Genomic DNA, 16,399 nt, shown 5'->3' on the forward strand with positions numbered 1-16,399 from the left:
TAGAAATTGTTCTCAGGTATGAGTGAAGGAAATTTATACTTGATCAATATGTCTTTTTGTCAATTATTTTACAAATTTAAATTATTTCTGGGAGTATTTTTGCTTTTCAAGCAATAATTCTTTCCTGTTTTACAATCCTTTGAAATCCAGTATTCCCCTGTGTGTACACCCATGCACTTGATGTTCTCTGGTAAAAAACAAATAGTAAATGGAACAAAACAAAACATCATTTGTTTACCCCAGTTATTTTCACAAAGATGATTGTGTAATCTGCCAAAAAGAGTGGCTCCAAACTGGCATCACACCAGCTATTTTAGACACATTAGAGCATCTAAATTTAGAAGTCCGAGTTCTACGCTCAGCCAACCGACAAAGTTGAACAACTGAAGTTACCTTTCTCTTTTACCTTATCTTTTGCCCATAGTCACTTTCTCCTATTTTTACTGCGCACCCTACTGAACCTTACAACCTATTTGAAAGCAAAATGTTTTCCCACAGGAAGACATAATTTTACCAGTAGAGAACCAAACCAATAAAACCTCCTAGTCCAAAACCAATATTGGATGTTTTATAATACAGTTTACTAGAAGTGAGGGTTGTCACAAATGGATTTGTCAAAATATGGTCTACCGACTTCACATGGTACATTTGTTTGTTACCTGCACATCTCATACCTTTAACTTTTTAAACCTTAAGATCTTTAAACCATAACTAAATTAAAACCAAGCTAGCAAAGACAAACACCTTTTTTCTATACTTAATCTCCAAAGAAAATATTAGTTATCAAGTTAACAACATGGTAAATGACATTACCATGACTGAAATATAATAATGTTCTGTAATATATATACTGCAATTAAGTTTTTCTGCTTCGTTTCGATTTTCAGTAGTCACAGAAGATGCTAGGAGTGTTTGTCAAATGTTCGTAAATACTTAAGTCAATTCAGATACTAATTTTTCATAGAATCAGAAAATATCCCAAGTTGGATAGGAGCGACAAGGATCACTGATTCCAACTCCTGTGTCCACCCAGGAACACCCAAAAATTAGACCATGTGTCTGTGTGCGTTGGCCAAATGCTTCTTCAACTCCAACAGGCTCAGTGTTGTGATCACTTCCCTGGAAGCCTGTTCCAACCATCCCCTCAGTGAAGAACCTTTTCCTAACGTACCGGTTGGTGTCCTGTTCCTGTCCCCAGAGAGCAGAGCTCAGCGCCTGCCCCTCCGCTCTCCTCATGAGGGAGCTGCAGGCCTCCATGAGGCCTTCCCTCAGCCTGCTTTGCTCTGTGCTCAACAAACCAAGGGGTCTCAGCTGCTCCTCTGGCATCTTCCCCTCTAGGCCCTTCACTATCTCTGTAGACCTCCTTTGGATGCTTTGTAATAGTTTGATGTTCTTCTCATATTGTGGCAAACAAAATTGTACACAGTGCTCAAGGTGAGGCCACGGCAGCACAGAGCAGAGCGAGACAGTTCCTTCCCTCAACCGGCAGTGCCTGAGGCACCCCAGGGTAGGGTTTGCCCTCCTGGCTGCCAGGGCACGCTGTTGGCTCACGTTCGGCTTGCTCTTAACTAGAAATCCCAGATCCCTTTCTGTGGAGCTGTCTCCAGATTCTTGTCTCCCAGTCTGTACGTATACTCAAACGACTCTGTTCTAGGTGCAGAATCCAGCACCTGCTCATATTAAACTTCATGCAGTCAGTGCCCAGCCCTCTACTTTGTCAAAATCTCTCTGCAAGGCCTTTCTACCCTTGACAGAGTCAATGGCTTCTCCCAATTTATTACTGTACACAAACTTACTTATCATTCCTTCAAGCTCTGCATCAAGTCATTTATGAAAACACTGAAGAGCTCAGGCCCCAAAATGGAGCCCTGTGGAACCTCACTAATGACTGGCCGCCAGCTTGATGTAACCCCATTTGCTAAAGCCCTTTAAGCCCAGCCTGTTGGCCAATTGTTCACCCATCCTATTACGTACTTGCATACTGGACATTTTGTCCAGAGAGATACTACAAGAAACAGTACTGAAAGCTTTGCTGAAGTCCAAGTAAGTCAGCCTTACTTAAAACATATCCTTACTCAAATACGTTCCAACGTTACTCTGCTGTGTAGCTCTACCCTTGCATGCACAAAATACCTGAATAGGAAGAAGCAGTGCTCTCTTCTCACTGCAAAGCAAACCACTCTGAGAATGTGCCAAGGCCAGCAATGGACCAAGAGAGTTAAAAAAAAAAAAAAAGGAAGAAAATCTCACATAGTAAAGAGTTCAGATGAAGTACTAGGCCTAGGCAAGCCAAAAATCATCAGTTCCAGAATTCTGCTCAAGCCATCTGGGAACGAGGGACCAGGGACATTTTTAAGGTTATAAAGACAGCTTATTTCCCATGATTGTGCCATTCACAGGTGATTTGCTAATTTACTGAAATTAAACAAAAGCCTCAATAAATCTCTTTCACATGGAGTTGGAATCGGCAAGTTCCAGGAATACTCATGAGATATGCATGAAATTTGTATTGAAATTTGTGGCTACTCTTTTCTGATGGATTTAATTACAGATCACAGAATCACAGAATTGAAGGGGTTGGAAGGGATCTTGAAAGATCATCGGGTCCAACCCCCCTGCCAAAGCAGGTTCCTTAGATAATCAGTAAGAATCTCTCCATGAAACAATTACTCACATCTACTAAAATCAGAATTCATAAAATAAAATTCACAGAAAATCTGGTCTTACAAGTGGATACAAACTCCCGTTTTTACAAACACTGAAAGATAACACCTATAAAAAAAAGTTACAATGTAAAACAGAACAAAAACCCTAAATACCACAAACACGGTTGTGTTTTTCCTTCCTTTCTCTATGGATCAAAGCTAGTACATATTCTTTTGCATGACCATGAAATACTTTAAAAAAAAAAAAACTGATCATTTGCTTTAAAATAAGTGTATTCCTACAAACTCTTGGAATTCCAAAGAAACCATTAATTAAACAAATAGAAAATGAAAGGTACAACAGGAAGAAAGGACTTTTCTCTTGCATACACAATCTCACACCCCTCAGTACTACTGATGCTTCTCACAAACAAATATGAGCTTAGTTCATTTCTGCTTACCCAGTTTTTTCCTGGATGCTTGATGTATGTCATCTATTGTCAGAGGAGGAAAGAGTTTCTGCTGAGTTTCATTGAGACCCGGAACAATAAGGTGCACTACACAAAAAGGTGAGTGAGCTGTTAATTCCAGTTGACCTGAACAATAAATATATTGTCTGCCCTCTAAAATATGTGACCAACTACTACAGAACCACTGGGAGTTTAGCCTGAATATCTGGGAACTGAATTAATCCTATTCAGTAATTATTACTCTTTTTTTTTTTTTTTTTTTTTTTTTTTTTTAAATCACTCACCGTATTAACACTATTTCACTATTCATCAGAATGGCAAACAATTCAATACCAAAACATACAGCCCTGGAGTACTGTAATACCACAGATACTGGGACATTTTGTCTAGTGGGCCAAGGAGGCCAACACCAAACATGTGGTTATCAGAGGTCACTACTCGAAGCAGTATATGACAGACATTCCCTATATGTTCCACATTTACATGCAAAAGACACATTTAATGAAATAACTATCAAGATCAGGAAAACAGAAAGCATTTACACAGTTCAAATTTTCAGCCATAGAGAAAGAAATATTGAAACAAAAAATCTCCTCACCTAATATTGCTCCAGGCAGAGAAGAACTATCTGAAGTTTTGGGCTGCGTCCGATTTTGAATGACTGTGGAGACAAAACAAGATCAGAAAATCATTTGAAAAGGCCTGCAACAGTAAACAAAGCCACCACTGAGACAAGCCTCAGCATTCTGAAAGCCTTTCCTCAATTTAATACTAAAAGATGAAGACATCATCGTAATCTTTTCTAAGTTTGCATTCAGTTTAAGAGACTGCAAATTGTGTTACTTCTATATTGCCTCTTAATTGTGCATCTCTCCTTTCCCCTAGCATATCTGAGATCCTTGGTGAAAAATACCATTCTATGCTTGTGTTAATAAATGGCCAGCTCTGGCACATCTCATTTCCCTACCATTCCTATGTCTTTAGAAAAGATGCATACTGGAAAAAACAGATGTGAAGTAAATGTCAGTGCAGTCATAATTTAGCAGTAATTACTCTAATTTGCTTTTGCACCACCCTCCATTGTTTCTTGAACTGTGAAATACCTCAGAAGACAATTTGCTTGATTTTGTTACTTAAAATTATTTACAATGTAATTTCCGTTAGCAAGTTTTAACCTACACCTTATTTTCTACCACTGTCTTCAAGTAGTTCATTTTCAAAGATTACACTACTATACTACCTCTCACTACTAGAGTCACTGGTAAGAAACAGGTACTTCTCAAGGTCAATATATCTAAGTCTGTTGTAGCTGTCTCTCTCTACTGACTGGGGAACGGAACAGAAGGTTAAGACAGTGGTGTAGCTAAAGACATCCACAGTGCAGACATCAAAAGTTTGGCAATGTTATTCTCATCTGCATTCATTGAAATACTACTGCATTTCAAGCTGAAATATTGAGCCATGCACAGCTGGAAGACCAAGACACCTGGACAATTCAGTAGAAACATGAAAAAATGGATAGTAGCCAAAGTCAAAACTGATTGGTATCCATTCAGGAAATCAACTAAGGCATTGTTTAATGCAAATTAATAACTCATTTTATTAACAAGTGGGTAACGGCTTGGCATTAGTTGTAATTAAAGAACATGATAGTTTCTAAGGTTCTACCGATTCTAAAAGGAAAGTTTCATGCATTCACATCACATCAGAAGTTTTTTTTCCCTCCTATTAATTTTAAATCAGTCTTGCAGAACAAAAGAAATAGTTTAAAAATATATAGAAGATTACCTTGTTTGATTATTGTGACAGGGACCAACTTCTTATTATCTCGTAGCGTAAGCTGAAAGAAAGGAAAAAAAAGTCTTGGGATAACTGCCATCATAGTAACTGAACTTTCTTAGTAACAAAAATAGAGGGCTCTAATCCAAAACCGCGCCTGCCCCAAGCTAATGCTGGATATGGCTCTGGCCCCAGTTACTGAGGGTTACGCTATTGCTTCAGTTCCCATGGGTTAACATAGTAATATTGCATTTTAATCTCCTTTTTTTTCAGTTTGAGATGTTTTGCTTCATAAAAACACAGTATTTGACAGCTTAGGAAAACCCAATCTTTTTTTCTTTTAAGAATCTCTTGAGCACTCACTAGGGTGTAGGCCAGAAAGCTAAGAAAAACTGTCATTTAACTAAAACAAAACATCCGAAATACAGGCAATTACAAATGTGGTTACAGGATAAAATTATATTCTTAGGAAGAGTATTTTTTGAACACCAACTACTCCAGAACCAAGTGTATATTTGTAACTATCAGCATGCTTGGGTCCGTAGTCTGCATAAAGTACGAGTAACTGAAGAGTTGTTTAATTCAGTGAAAGTGGTTCCAAAGACTAATTGGCCAGCCACCCTTGTTCTTCTCAGAATTGTTACGCTAAACACTAGCACTCTTCTGCTGCTTGTTTGTCCTTTACCCAGATTAGCTTTTGCCTAAGCGTGCATCTTTTTCAGAATTCTGGTAACCATGAAAAGAAGGAGTACATGAACAAACCTCACATTTTTTAAATAAAGATAATGGCTTGTCTGTATGATTATAAATCAGTATTCCCTACCACACATGTAGTAGGACCAACTTCTGAAAGCCTTTAATATAGTAAGGAGAGGGGAAAAAGAAAACTCTCATGTCAGCAGTAGGAGAATGCTAAATACATTAAAAGTGGAGGTTTGCTTTTATTTATTTATTTATTTATTTATTTTTCAGTTATACCTGAGTTACAAGAAAGAAAAGAACTCAAACAACTACCTCTCTGTGTTAAATGTACACCACTTAAAGTCAGCATTAGTTAAAGTTAATTTTGCAATTCATGATATCTGGTCTACTTCATGTGAAAACGCTTGCATGAAAATTCAGCATTTGATGAATGTACTTACTTAAGACTATCTATTTCTGCTCTCTTCTAAATATTTCCATCTTTAAAAAGTACTGGTTGGAACAAACCAAAAGCCTAGGAAGCTGGAAGAAGACAGATCTTAACAAATTAGATAGCTTTTTCTCCAGAAAAATGGATGGAAAAGCTTATTCTACAAAAGCCATTACTTTCTGTTACCTAGTAACAAGTTTGTATTGGTATGAATATGGTCAATCACTGCCATTGACAAAGGATATGAAATTATGTTCCTTTTCTATCATTATTCTGCCTTTATTATTAATAAGCCTACCTTTTTATTTTGCCTTTTAGTAAAAAATAAAAATAAAAAATGTTTCAGCTGATCAGCTTTTGAAGTAACCCTGCTATTCATGTAACTAACAAGTGGGATAAAATGCATATATCCAAAGCAGCTGTCCATTTAATTGTATTTCTCACCAGGAGCCCTTATAATCAAATAAACAACTCTTAAGAGTCCACTCACACAACTCTAGTGTGGAACTTGTAATCATAATTATTATTAGTCCTCACACTAATAAAACACTCTTACATTCATTGACGAGAGCATACTTTGTTGACTAATAATGGATGACTGTAATGCCACCAAAACAAAAATGTTAAATACACTAAGCATGCATTAAAATACATTCAGAATTTAGCTTATCACTTCAGAACAAATCACTGACATGAAATCTATGTTCTGTGGCTGCTGTCTATGTGCACCAATACACAAGTGCTACACTTGAAATGTAACCCCATGTTGTCAGTCCTCTTAGTCTCTAAAAAGTACCTAATACAGATATTTCTGTATCTAATAAAATTTATGACTACATTTCAGAAACATTAATGTATCATCTGTAGTAATAGCACTGTTAACTGTATTTTCCAGGCACAGAATACAAAGCACATAGGTATTAGGAACATTAGTTATTAAAGTGATTGTGGAAACTCCATGAAGGAAGATTACAAAAAGTATTGCTTAATTTCAGAGGAAAATTAGTTTTGTAAGCTATACCATCAATCAGGTATCTTAACTTCTGACTGCATACCTATTGCATATTGCATAAAGGACTACAGTTCATTGACCAAATGGTATATGGCCACATTACTTCTAGAATACCCATTCTTTCTGTATTTTTTATATTTAAGTAGCCAACAAATAATTAGCATATACTGAAAAGAGACTCCCCAAGGAAGCATTACAGTCAACATGGCTTGGGCAAGCTTGGGAAGAACACGTTTTCAAATGATAGAAGCTGAGAGCCCTGCTTTTTGATTGAAAATCTTAAGGAGGACTCCACCTTCCAAGCCTGAGATTATGAAACTACAGGAATCTACTCAGACAAAAGACGAAAGAAATTTCCTCTGCATTCCCTCCACCCTACCACCACTCATTGTTTATAAAGGGAAAAACAATGACTGTCCCTAGAGGTCTTCTTTTTTTCCCCTCTTGTTAGTTGTAGCTTACATAGCCCCAGGAGATTAGTCAAACTTAGTAGATGAACCTGCCAAAAGAAACACAAGCTGAAATGTGACTGATATTGAAAGGGCAGAATGACTAGATGGATCGGTAATGTTGCTTTAATAAACAGCCCTTAAAAATGTCTCCTTACAGAGAAGAATTAGAACCATGCTCATACAATTTAGTTGTGTCTTTGGAGAAAAAACAAGGCACAAACAAAGCTTGGCCTAAACAACTTTTTTTGGCTTTGCACTGATGAAACAAACTCCACCTAATACTGTGGAAACTAAAGTAATAACATAAATTTAAGAGCTGGACACTATCAGCTTCCCAGCCTTAGTTTTATGACTTTTTGCACCACTGAAGTGAGAGCGGCAAGAGGTTCTTTTTTTTTTTTTTTTTTTTTTTTTTTTTTTTTAAACAATCTGTGGAATGTTTTCATGATATTTCTATGGAGGGTGATGAAGCAGTAATACTCTTGAGCTAAGCCCTGTGAAGCTGACTAAAAAGACTTGATGTTGGCTCAAGTCCTCTTTTCATGCTTAAGCCGTACAAATATTTGGAAAATTGTTTTAGCTCACTTTCTCAGGACTTCTCTTGCATAAATAGAATCCCTGCTTTCACAGCAGTGCCCTTACAGGGTTAGGGTCCTGACACACAGGAATAAAGGAACATAGATTGCATACCAGTAGCCAGAATGTATTACCTGGTCTTAGGCTGTCACCTGCGGCTTTAAAAATGTTTATGAGACCCATGGAAAGATCGTCCTTTATAATAATCATTCATGAAGTAGCCTTTTAAAACGTTGGAAGTAACAACTTCTAAAACTTTCCTTGGGCAGTTATTCCCTAGTCCACCCCATAGATGCTATCTTAAAAAAAAATCATAAATAAGGAAAACAAAACTGAAGATTAGTTGCTGAACCCTGCCCTTTGAAGAAAAATTTAGGAAAGTAAATGTGAAGAAGCCAACTTAATCTCATACATACAAGAAGAGCTCTGAATAAAATTTTGTTTTTTTTTCACCATATTAAAAATAGTTTACTAATAGGTTCAGTCTCAAATTCCTTGATTACTGCTTCACCTCTCAAAGGGACAAGTATCGTATTTTCTTTCTCACATTAACAGAGAAGCAAAAATTTGACTGTATAAAATACAAATCTGGTTTAAAAAAAAATAGGACTATTTTTGCATACCTGTGTTTGGGTATTAGGTACCAACTTGTACATATTCTGGAGATGTCCGTTTACTTTTTTACCTGATTTGACAGAAAGAAAAATAAATACACACAATTACTTTTTGTTTTCTCCAAGCAAAGCAAGTAAAGTTTATTCTACTTTTTCAACAGCTAAGAAATTAACAAGACTTAATTATGATGTATAAAAACATAGCATGTAACAATTTTGTTCAGTCCTGTTTTTCCAGATTTTTTTAAATTAATTCAAGTGCAAAGCCTGCACTTCACATTTTGACAGGAAGGCAATGTTTTTGCTCTACCACAGGGGCAAGAAGGCTGAAATAACTTCTAATAGATTAGAAGCTTCTTGTGATGGAGCTGTAGATACAGAGGAGAAACAGTCCCTTTCCCCATCTCTTAGGTTCTTCATATTCTTAAATATGAATACTTCAATACTGCAAAATTTGTCAATATATTCCATCTTTGCACTGTCCTGCTCCCTTTGAGTCAACAGGACAAAAAGCACAAATCAAGGTTAATATCATCATATTGCTTCACAATTCCAGCCAAAATTTCCAGAGCAAAAAAGCGCCAGAAAAAAAAATTAAAAAAAATCAACTATAGAGAAATATCAATCAAAAAACATTTCAGTTGCCACACTATCATAGAAAATCTTTGAAAGTGGTTGACATTTCTCAGGAACAAGACCTACTATTGGCCTGAAGACAAGGGAAAGCTGACAAACATTTCACAATGATTTCATGAGAAAATCATGTTAAGATGGTCAGAAATAATCTACTTTCATCTCTTTTGGTAAATTTTGGTTAAATAAATATTGAACATTTGCCATGCTTTTTATGTTTTCCTCAAATCATGAATTAAAAACAGATTCTCCTCCCAAATCCTCCCAAAGTGGTTAATGTATAATAAAAATTTGGGCTGATTCAACAAATACAGGAACGTGAATCCATAATTGTGGCTTATAGTCATTTATATATTGTTTAGTGAGGAAAGAAAATTTATGGTGAAGGAGATGTACCTTAATACATGAAAAGACATTGGGTGGCTGCAAGACAGTCTAAATAATACAGAAAAAAAAAAAAGTGGCTATTTTGTCTGATTGATAAACTGTTACATAGACAAATGATAATAAAAAAAATGTTCACTCTATTTGCTGCTCAAAATTTTTCCATCTACCTACTATGCACTAATATGAAAGACTTGAATCTGAAATGTGCTGCCAACTTTCTGATGAGAAATTAGTATTTGTTGAAATCAAGTACCTCAAATATGTAACAGACTATTTAGTACCTGTATCAGCAGACCAGAGTGTAGACATACAGATTAATTGCAAGCCCTCCATTTTTAGTTGCTGCAGAACTACCCACCGAATGCACAGGTCTACTTTCTAAAAAAACCAAATTCTATCTAAAAACTTTAGGAACTCTTAGACGAACACGTCTTTCAACCCAACTCAATCTGTCTCCATAACTCAAGAATGTTAAAAACATGTAGTATCTGTAAGAATATAATTTAGAAATATATTATACATAAAAAGCAAATTTTGTGATGCCAGTGGACATATTTTAATCATAGTCTTGAACACAGTATTAAACTCTAACCACTATTCTCTCAAATGCTCAAATCTATTTTGGGACTAGCTCAATAAATTGCTTTAAAATGCTGGAAAAGCAGTTATTTAGCAAGCCTTCTTTAGTGCAGTCAAGTAGAGTTTATTTTCTTGACGCAGATATGGGAAAAGACTACTACCATTCTCTACTTTAAGCTCATGGTAAAATGATGGCATTATTCTGTACTGATGAAATGACTATAGGCACTGGGCAGGTACTTCAAAGTTATAGCTTTCTAATTTATTCTGAAGGTCAGCAAAGTTATCTACTGTAAAGTATGAGGACTTTTGCAGAGTTACAAACCAACCTATGGCTTCCCTCCCTTATCCTCAGTATACTGAGCTGCGTAACTTGCCTGCAACTTGAAACAGTACTAAATAAAATTTCAGCTGGAAATCTCAAATCAGTAAGTCTCTCTTATGAGAAATCCCACTCCTCATGTCTCAAGTCAAGCTAGAAATACTGAGTGTAAGAGTTTGCAACATCTGATAAACATCATATTCAGAACTATCTTAATGTAAATGTCTGAGGAAAATAAATCAGATTAGACAACCTCTGTTAAGTCTATCTCAAGGTCACAGACCTCCTCTCTTCCTTTCTTTAAAAGGCAGAAGACTTTGCTGCAGCATAATTCCTCTATTGACCGCAGCGATCCTTTGAACCATGTGGTTTTTCCATGGTTAACGTGATGTCAACTTGCCTGCACTGTCCTGGGACTTTGCATTAAAAACTTAAAATGTAATTGAGTGAACATCCAGAAATGCCATATCCTGTCTCCATGAAAACCCAAACAAAGGCATATGTCCGAGCCTGTGTTTCCTACAAACACAATTTATATAATTCCTTGACTGAAAATTAACTTCAATTTGAACTTTTCTGTATGGTCATAAGGGGCCTGTTGTGATGCATGCTGGATAGGAGAAGCCCTGTCCAGCTTTTAACAAGCTTGAACTTATAAGCAGATATAAAAGAAGATTCAAACAAGGATAATACTTTCCATCAACTTAGATCTTATTATTCAAGGCCCAAAGAAAAACCTTGATCCAGTCAGGAAATATAAATACATAGGCAACACTTCCTGTGTATCTGTCTAAACCAATCACTGCCTCAGTCTTACCAACTTGCAGCAGATCCTCTATTATTCACAGTTAGGTAAGAACACCTTTCAAAAACCATACGTAACAGTTTTTCAAATACATATTATTTCTACTTTCATCAGTTCCTAAAATAATTTGCTAGGGGTGCAGGGATGATATTTAAACAATGAAAAACTCATCAGTAGCTTACTTTAGGTAATAGCACAACAGAGGAAAAATGCTGTTAAGGTGCATTATTTATTGGATAATTATTACCAAATACTTACTAGACAGGACTGTCTTATGATTGAAAGTCTTGCTCCATATACTATCCTCTACATTGTCTTTAACTCCAAATTCATAAACTGTGTTTGGCTTTAGATTGTCCACTACCGTCTCTGTAACTGGGCAAAGCTGAAAAACCCATTTCTTGTCTTTATCCTTTTCTCTGTAGCGAACAGTATAGAACCTGCTCAAAAAAAAGAAAAAAAAAAAAAAAAAAGGTCATTTTTTACTTCACAAAGAAACTCACTGCAATTGTTTCTATTAGGAATTGCTAAAACAACTTCTACTGACCATTGTTCTTGTTCTTTTTGGCCCCTTAGGGTTATCAAATACAAGAAAAGCCAGCATACCTTCCCAGCCCCTGTCATTTCCAAGATACATACTTATGAGATCCTCATAGAGATCCCAACATCGTAAGTATTATATACAGAGCAAAAGAAGAGCCTCATTAGACACAAACACCCATGTGTGGTTGCAAGCACAAACTGCAAGTTTATTTTACAAGCTGTTTCTGTGATCCTGACGTAAGTCAGACCTAGTCAATTGAATCATGACTCTATTAGTCAGGGAGCCTCAACCTATTTCTTAAAATCTTCTAGATCTGCTCAAGAAAAGGTGTTCCCCCCAAAACTAGTCCAAAAGTAGTCTCTAGAGGAAAAAACAGTAATAGTTGACATTTATATTTGACATTTGGTGATCCCATTATGTATTGCCCACACTTAAAACAAGGCGTTACTTTCTGCAGTTTACATCAATAGTGCAATGAATACTAACAGATTATGAAATTAAAAAATATTTCTACAGAAATTGCCCAATTAAATCGAGCAGCACCACCCTGAAAAGCTATGACTGCAATGCTAACCAGTATAAAACACCACAATGTAAACAGTGAGTTATGGCACAAGAACTCTACTGCCAGCTACAGTCTCCTTTTCAATATACATACTGTATCACTGCCAAAATGGGGTGGGGTTTTCTGTTTTCTTTTTTTTTTTTTTGAAAAAAAATGTCAGAGATGTTTAGTATTTTTTTAAAATCCAAGTATTACTGAAAATCGTTACATGTACCACAAATAAAACACATCCATCTTACATTGCCATAAGCTGAAAAAGGATGAATTCCATCCAATCGTATTTTCCCACACTTCAGTAATTGATTAAGGAGAAGAAAATTAAGGTCAAACAAGAAATGCTACATAAAAACCCTGCTACAAGCCCAAGAATAATTCAGAAACATAAAGAAAAAGGAATTTGAGTTGTGAGATTTAATCCAGATATTATATAGAAAGCATAACGAGATATAAGAAGGGACCTTAAGAAAACAACCAAAAAGGTTTTTAATACGCTGCAAAGGTATCAAGTTTCAAGGTCTTGAATAAAATCACTTAACAGGCAAAATAAAAAACTGTCAATGCATAGACCACCTTTTACCAAAGTTACAGATGAGCACTTCCAGAGTAGAATATACTCAAAAATAAGTACATATGTATAGACATATATAATACATACATATATAATACACACACATACATATACACACACTCCTATATACCTATATGTATATACTTCCCTACTGAGGACAGGGAAATTCCTACTTCATTAATAAAACACAACCTATGACAAGGCAAAATATTTTCACACACCAAGGTTGATTATGCTTACACATTTTATCCCATAACTATGAATTTTGTTCCCTTGGCACCAAAACCACAGGTTCTCCTGTTTTGGTACTTACATGTACAGCTCAGAAATCTGTAGGCTGGGTTAACAACAGAGTGAGATTGTTACCTACCAAATTGAGCTACCAAAAGTTATTCTGCTAGGTTATACAATTAACATTTATGTTGGTTCACAAGACTGTCTTCATTAGCTGTACTACTTAGCACTCAAGACAAGCCATAATCTAACCCCCAAAAGTCTGCTTTTCAGTAACGATTAAAGTTGCTAACATTAGAGTACTTCACACAGTTCCTCAGAAACTTACGATTTTCAACCAGTCTGAGACCTCATCCACTTGTTGTTCTTGATCAGCCAGCATTCAACAAACACCACAACAATGCCACCCACACTGGTCTGCTCTTTAATCTTTGTCCATAAACTCTCAGCTGATTTATCACTCATCCCTATACATTCCAACTGCCCCCTCACATGAAGGACATCTTCACCTTCTCATCTTCCCAGCCTGTCCTTCCTAAAGAGGCTGTATCACTCCACTGCAACTGTTTGGTCATGCAAGGCATCCCACCATTTCTTGCCACCTCAGCAGTCCCCATTGTATGGCTTAGTAAGTTTTTCAGCAACGATCACCACTATTTTCCTCTGCTACATTTGCTGCTGGTAAAGTCAGCCCTGGAAATGAATTAAATATGATCACTAGTGTAGATCCTCTCCTGACTGATTCCTGGAGTATCAAATAATGGTATTAATACTCTTCATAATTATTTCTGTGGGCTGTAATCTTCTCAGATTTCACACATCAAGCAATATAAGATCTAGCTATCATTTGGACTGACAAAAAGTTTTTAATAAGAAATTATTAGCAATGTTAAAATAAGCAAAATTTCTCCTCCTTTATCTTCGTCCCATCATACATAATCGTATAGATATTAACACATGACAGAAGTATGGAAATCTGTCACACTCTTGCAAAGGAAGTAACAGAAATAAACAAATCCCATCTGAAACATGAATACATCTTGCTGGACCCCATACAATCTCTTGTAAGGGATTTAGAATAGGTATAGACCTATAAACAAAATGTGATACACAAATAGAAGTAGCCATCTTCTCAGCTTGCCTGGAAGAGAAAATTTAATTTGCTTTCATCTTCATCCTTAACTCTTCCTCCCTGTTTTAACTGAATGGGATAGACATAAAATGATTTTATGTGATGGAAAGAAAAACATATGGATTCACTGTAATTATTAACAGTCTAAATTAATAGTTGCATCAGAAATGAGGGAAAAAAAACACACTCCGAATTATTCACAATGAATAGGCTTTTAAGTGGTTGCTCTCACTTGCCTCTACTGTAGAAAATGTTCTGTTTGTGAATACTGTTTCCACACCTGCAAATTCCTTCTCCCCGACATGAATTAAAACACTCAGAACACTAGTATGTAAAAAAGAAATAAAATAAAAAATCTTTCAGTAAAGTTCAATACTATAAAAAATACAAGAAGATTTTTCATAGTTCTGCCAAACCGTGCCACTAGAAATAGAAATATGTAGTGCATAAGGCATGTTCTCTCAACTCCTAAGATTCCCCAGCCTGTAAAAACTTCACTAAGGGTGTAATTATTTCAGTGGAAACTTGCCACCATGAGTACTAAAAACACTGACTGTAGTGATAGAATTTCCTCAATTCATTTCAAAAAAAAGCAATCAAAACAAAGTTCAATTTAACAATTTGCAAGTCACAACGGTTTGAGTATTAAAAATATAAAGATGGAAACCAAGATTTACTTTTTGGAAAATGCAATTATTTGTAGTGCAGGAATTCAGAAATGTCAATTTTTGTCATTAAAGAACAACAATTATTTGTTAAACCAGACCAACAAGCTGCCAAATACAGGGCAATTTCAGGTCCTGCATGAGAATATTCTACTGATTACAGGTAGAGGGAGAAAAAAAAAAACAAAACAAAACAACACAACACTATAGTATCAAGTAATTAACACACATAATTGAAGACATGAGAAAGCAGTAAAATCCAGTCACTGCTCACGTATATATCAGTCCCCTTGTATCAGGGACATACACATAAAATTTGCCATTAGTCTGTGATGCACATCAGAAGCTGCAAGATTGCTTCTCCTTGACTGTAAATATTTAGAGAAACCTCTATACAGATTCTCCTGCCAAATAATACATGGCCGGCTGAAATGGAGTCAGGTAGAAGGGGGAAAGGTGTGCAATGCTGCTTCTCAGACACAGCATGGTCCTATTATCTCTGTGATATGAAAAAATCATAGTGTAATGCAGTCTAATAGCTAGTATAAAAGAAAAACACTATTCAAATAAAACATAACTGAAACAGCCCTGGGAATGCTATTCACACCTGTGAATGTTAGGTTGGCATTTTAGCAAAAGGTGGCATGCCTCATTTCCTGCACGCTAGAGCGGTTAACATTCAATGAGAATGTGTTTTCAGCTACATTTTCTTTGTGTGCAAAAACCCGTCAGCATTTAACTGCTTTTTGTTTTGATTCTTTATTTGTTTTGGCAGGGGATGTAAAAAGGGTACACTTTATCAGAACAACATTTACTGAACAGAACTTGTATTCCCTCTTACAACAAATACTAATCAAAAGATTTCAAGGTTCACTTCTTTTTCAGCTAAGACTGCATAAAACATTAGAGCTCTTTTATGAAGTTCCATAAAAAGGATTTTCTCTCCCTCTCTTTCTAATGGGCTATATTTCGCTCATTAGAGGGAACATCCAACCCAATGACTGTGTGGACTTGGAGAAATTTTACCTCCTCCTTTTCCACTAGACAGCTGAAAACTCCATCAATTCAAACAGAAGTTATTATGAGCAGGTGAGGAGTACTGCTCTGTTCATTGTTAATTGCTGCAATAAATGAAGCAAGGGAAAGACATAAAGAGCCCACAGTCACCAAGACAGTCTCTCTCCGTATGCATTTGTGCAATACTATGTTTAATGTTGGCATTCTTGAAATCTCTACACAAAAGAGCCCTAAGTAGTATTTTACAATATTCTGACCTCACTTAACC

General features: G+C 36.0%; 1 protein-coding gene across 19 annotated transcripts in view; it reads right to left on the reverse strand.

Moving 5' to 3' along the window:
• ABI3BP (ABI family member 3 binding protein) overlaps positions 1 to 16,399 on the reverse strand; it is a 147,912-nt gene that overhangs the window by 88,687 nt on the left and 42,826 nt on the right. For all 19 annotated transcript variants that reach the window (XM_032184821.1, XM_032184839.1, XM_032184831.1 and 16 more), the window contains exons 5-9: positions 11,665 to 11,846; positions 8,690 to 8,751; positions 4,904 to 4,955; positions 3,714 to 3,776; positions 3,107 to 3,202 (exon numbers count right to left, since the gene is read on the reverse strand). In XM_032184821.1, coding sequence (XP_032040712.1) covers positions 3,107 to 3,202; positions 3,714 to 3,776; positions 4,904 to 4,955; positions 8,690 to 8,751; positions 11,665 to 11,846 — 455 coding nt within the window. The remainder of the gene's footprint in view (positions 1 to 3,106; positions 3,203 to 3,713; positions 3,777 to 4,903; positions 4,956 to 8,689; positions 8,752 to 11,664; positions 11,847 to 16,399) is intronic.

The sequence above is a fragment of the Aythya fuligula genome, chromosome 1 (assembly GCF_009819795.1).
Source record: "Aythya fuligula isolate bAytFul2 chromosome 1, bAytFul2.pri, whole genome shotgun sequence".
Taxonomy (NCBI): Eukaryota; Metazoa; Chordata; class Aves; order Anseriformes; family Anatidae; genus Aythya; species Aythya fuligula.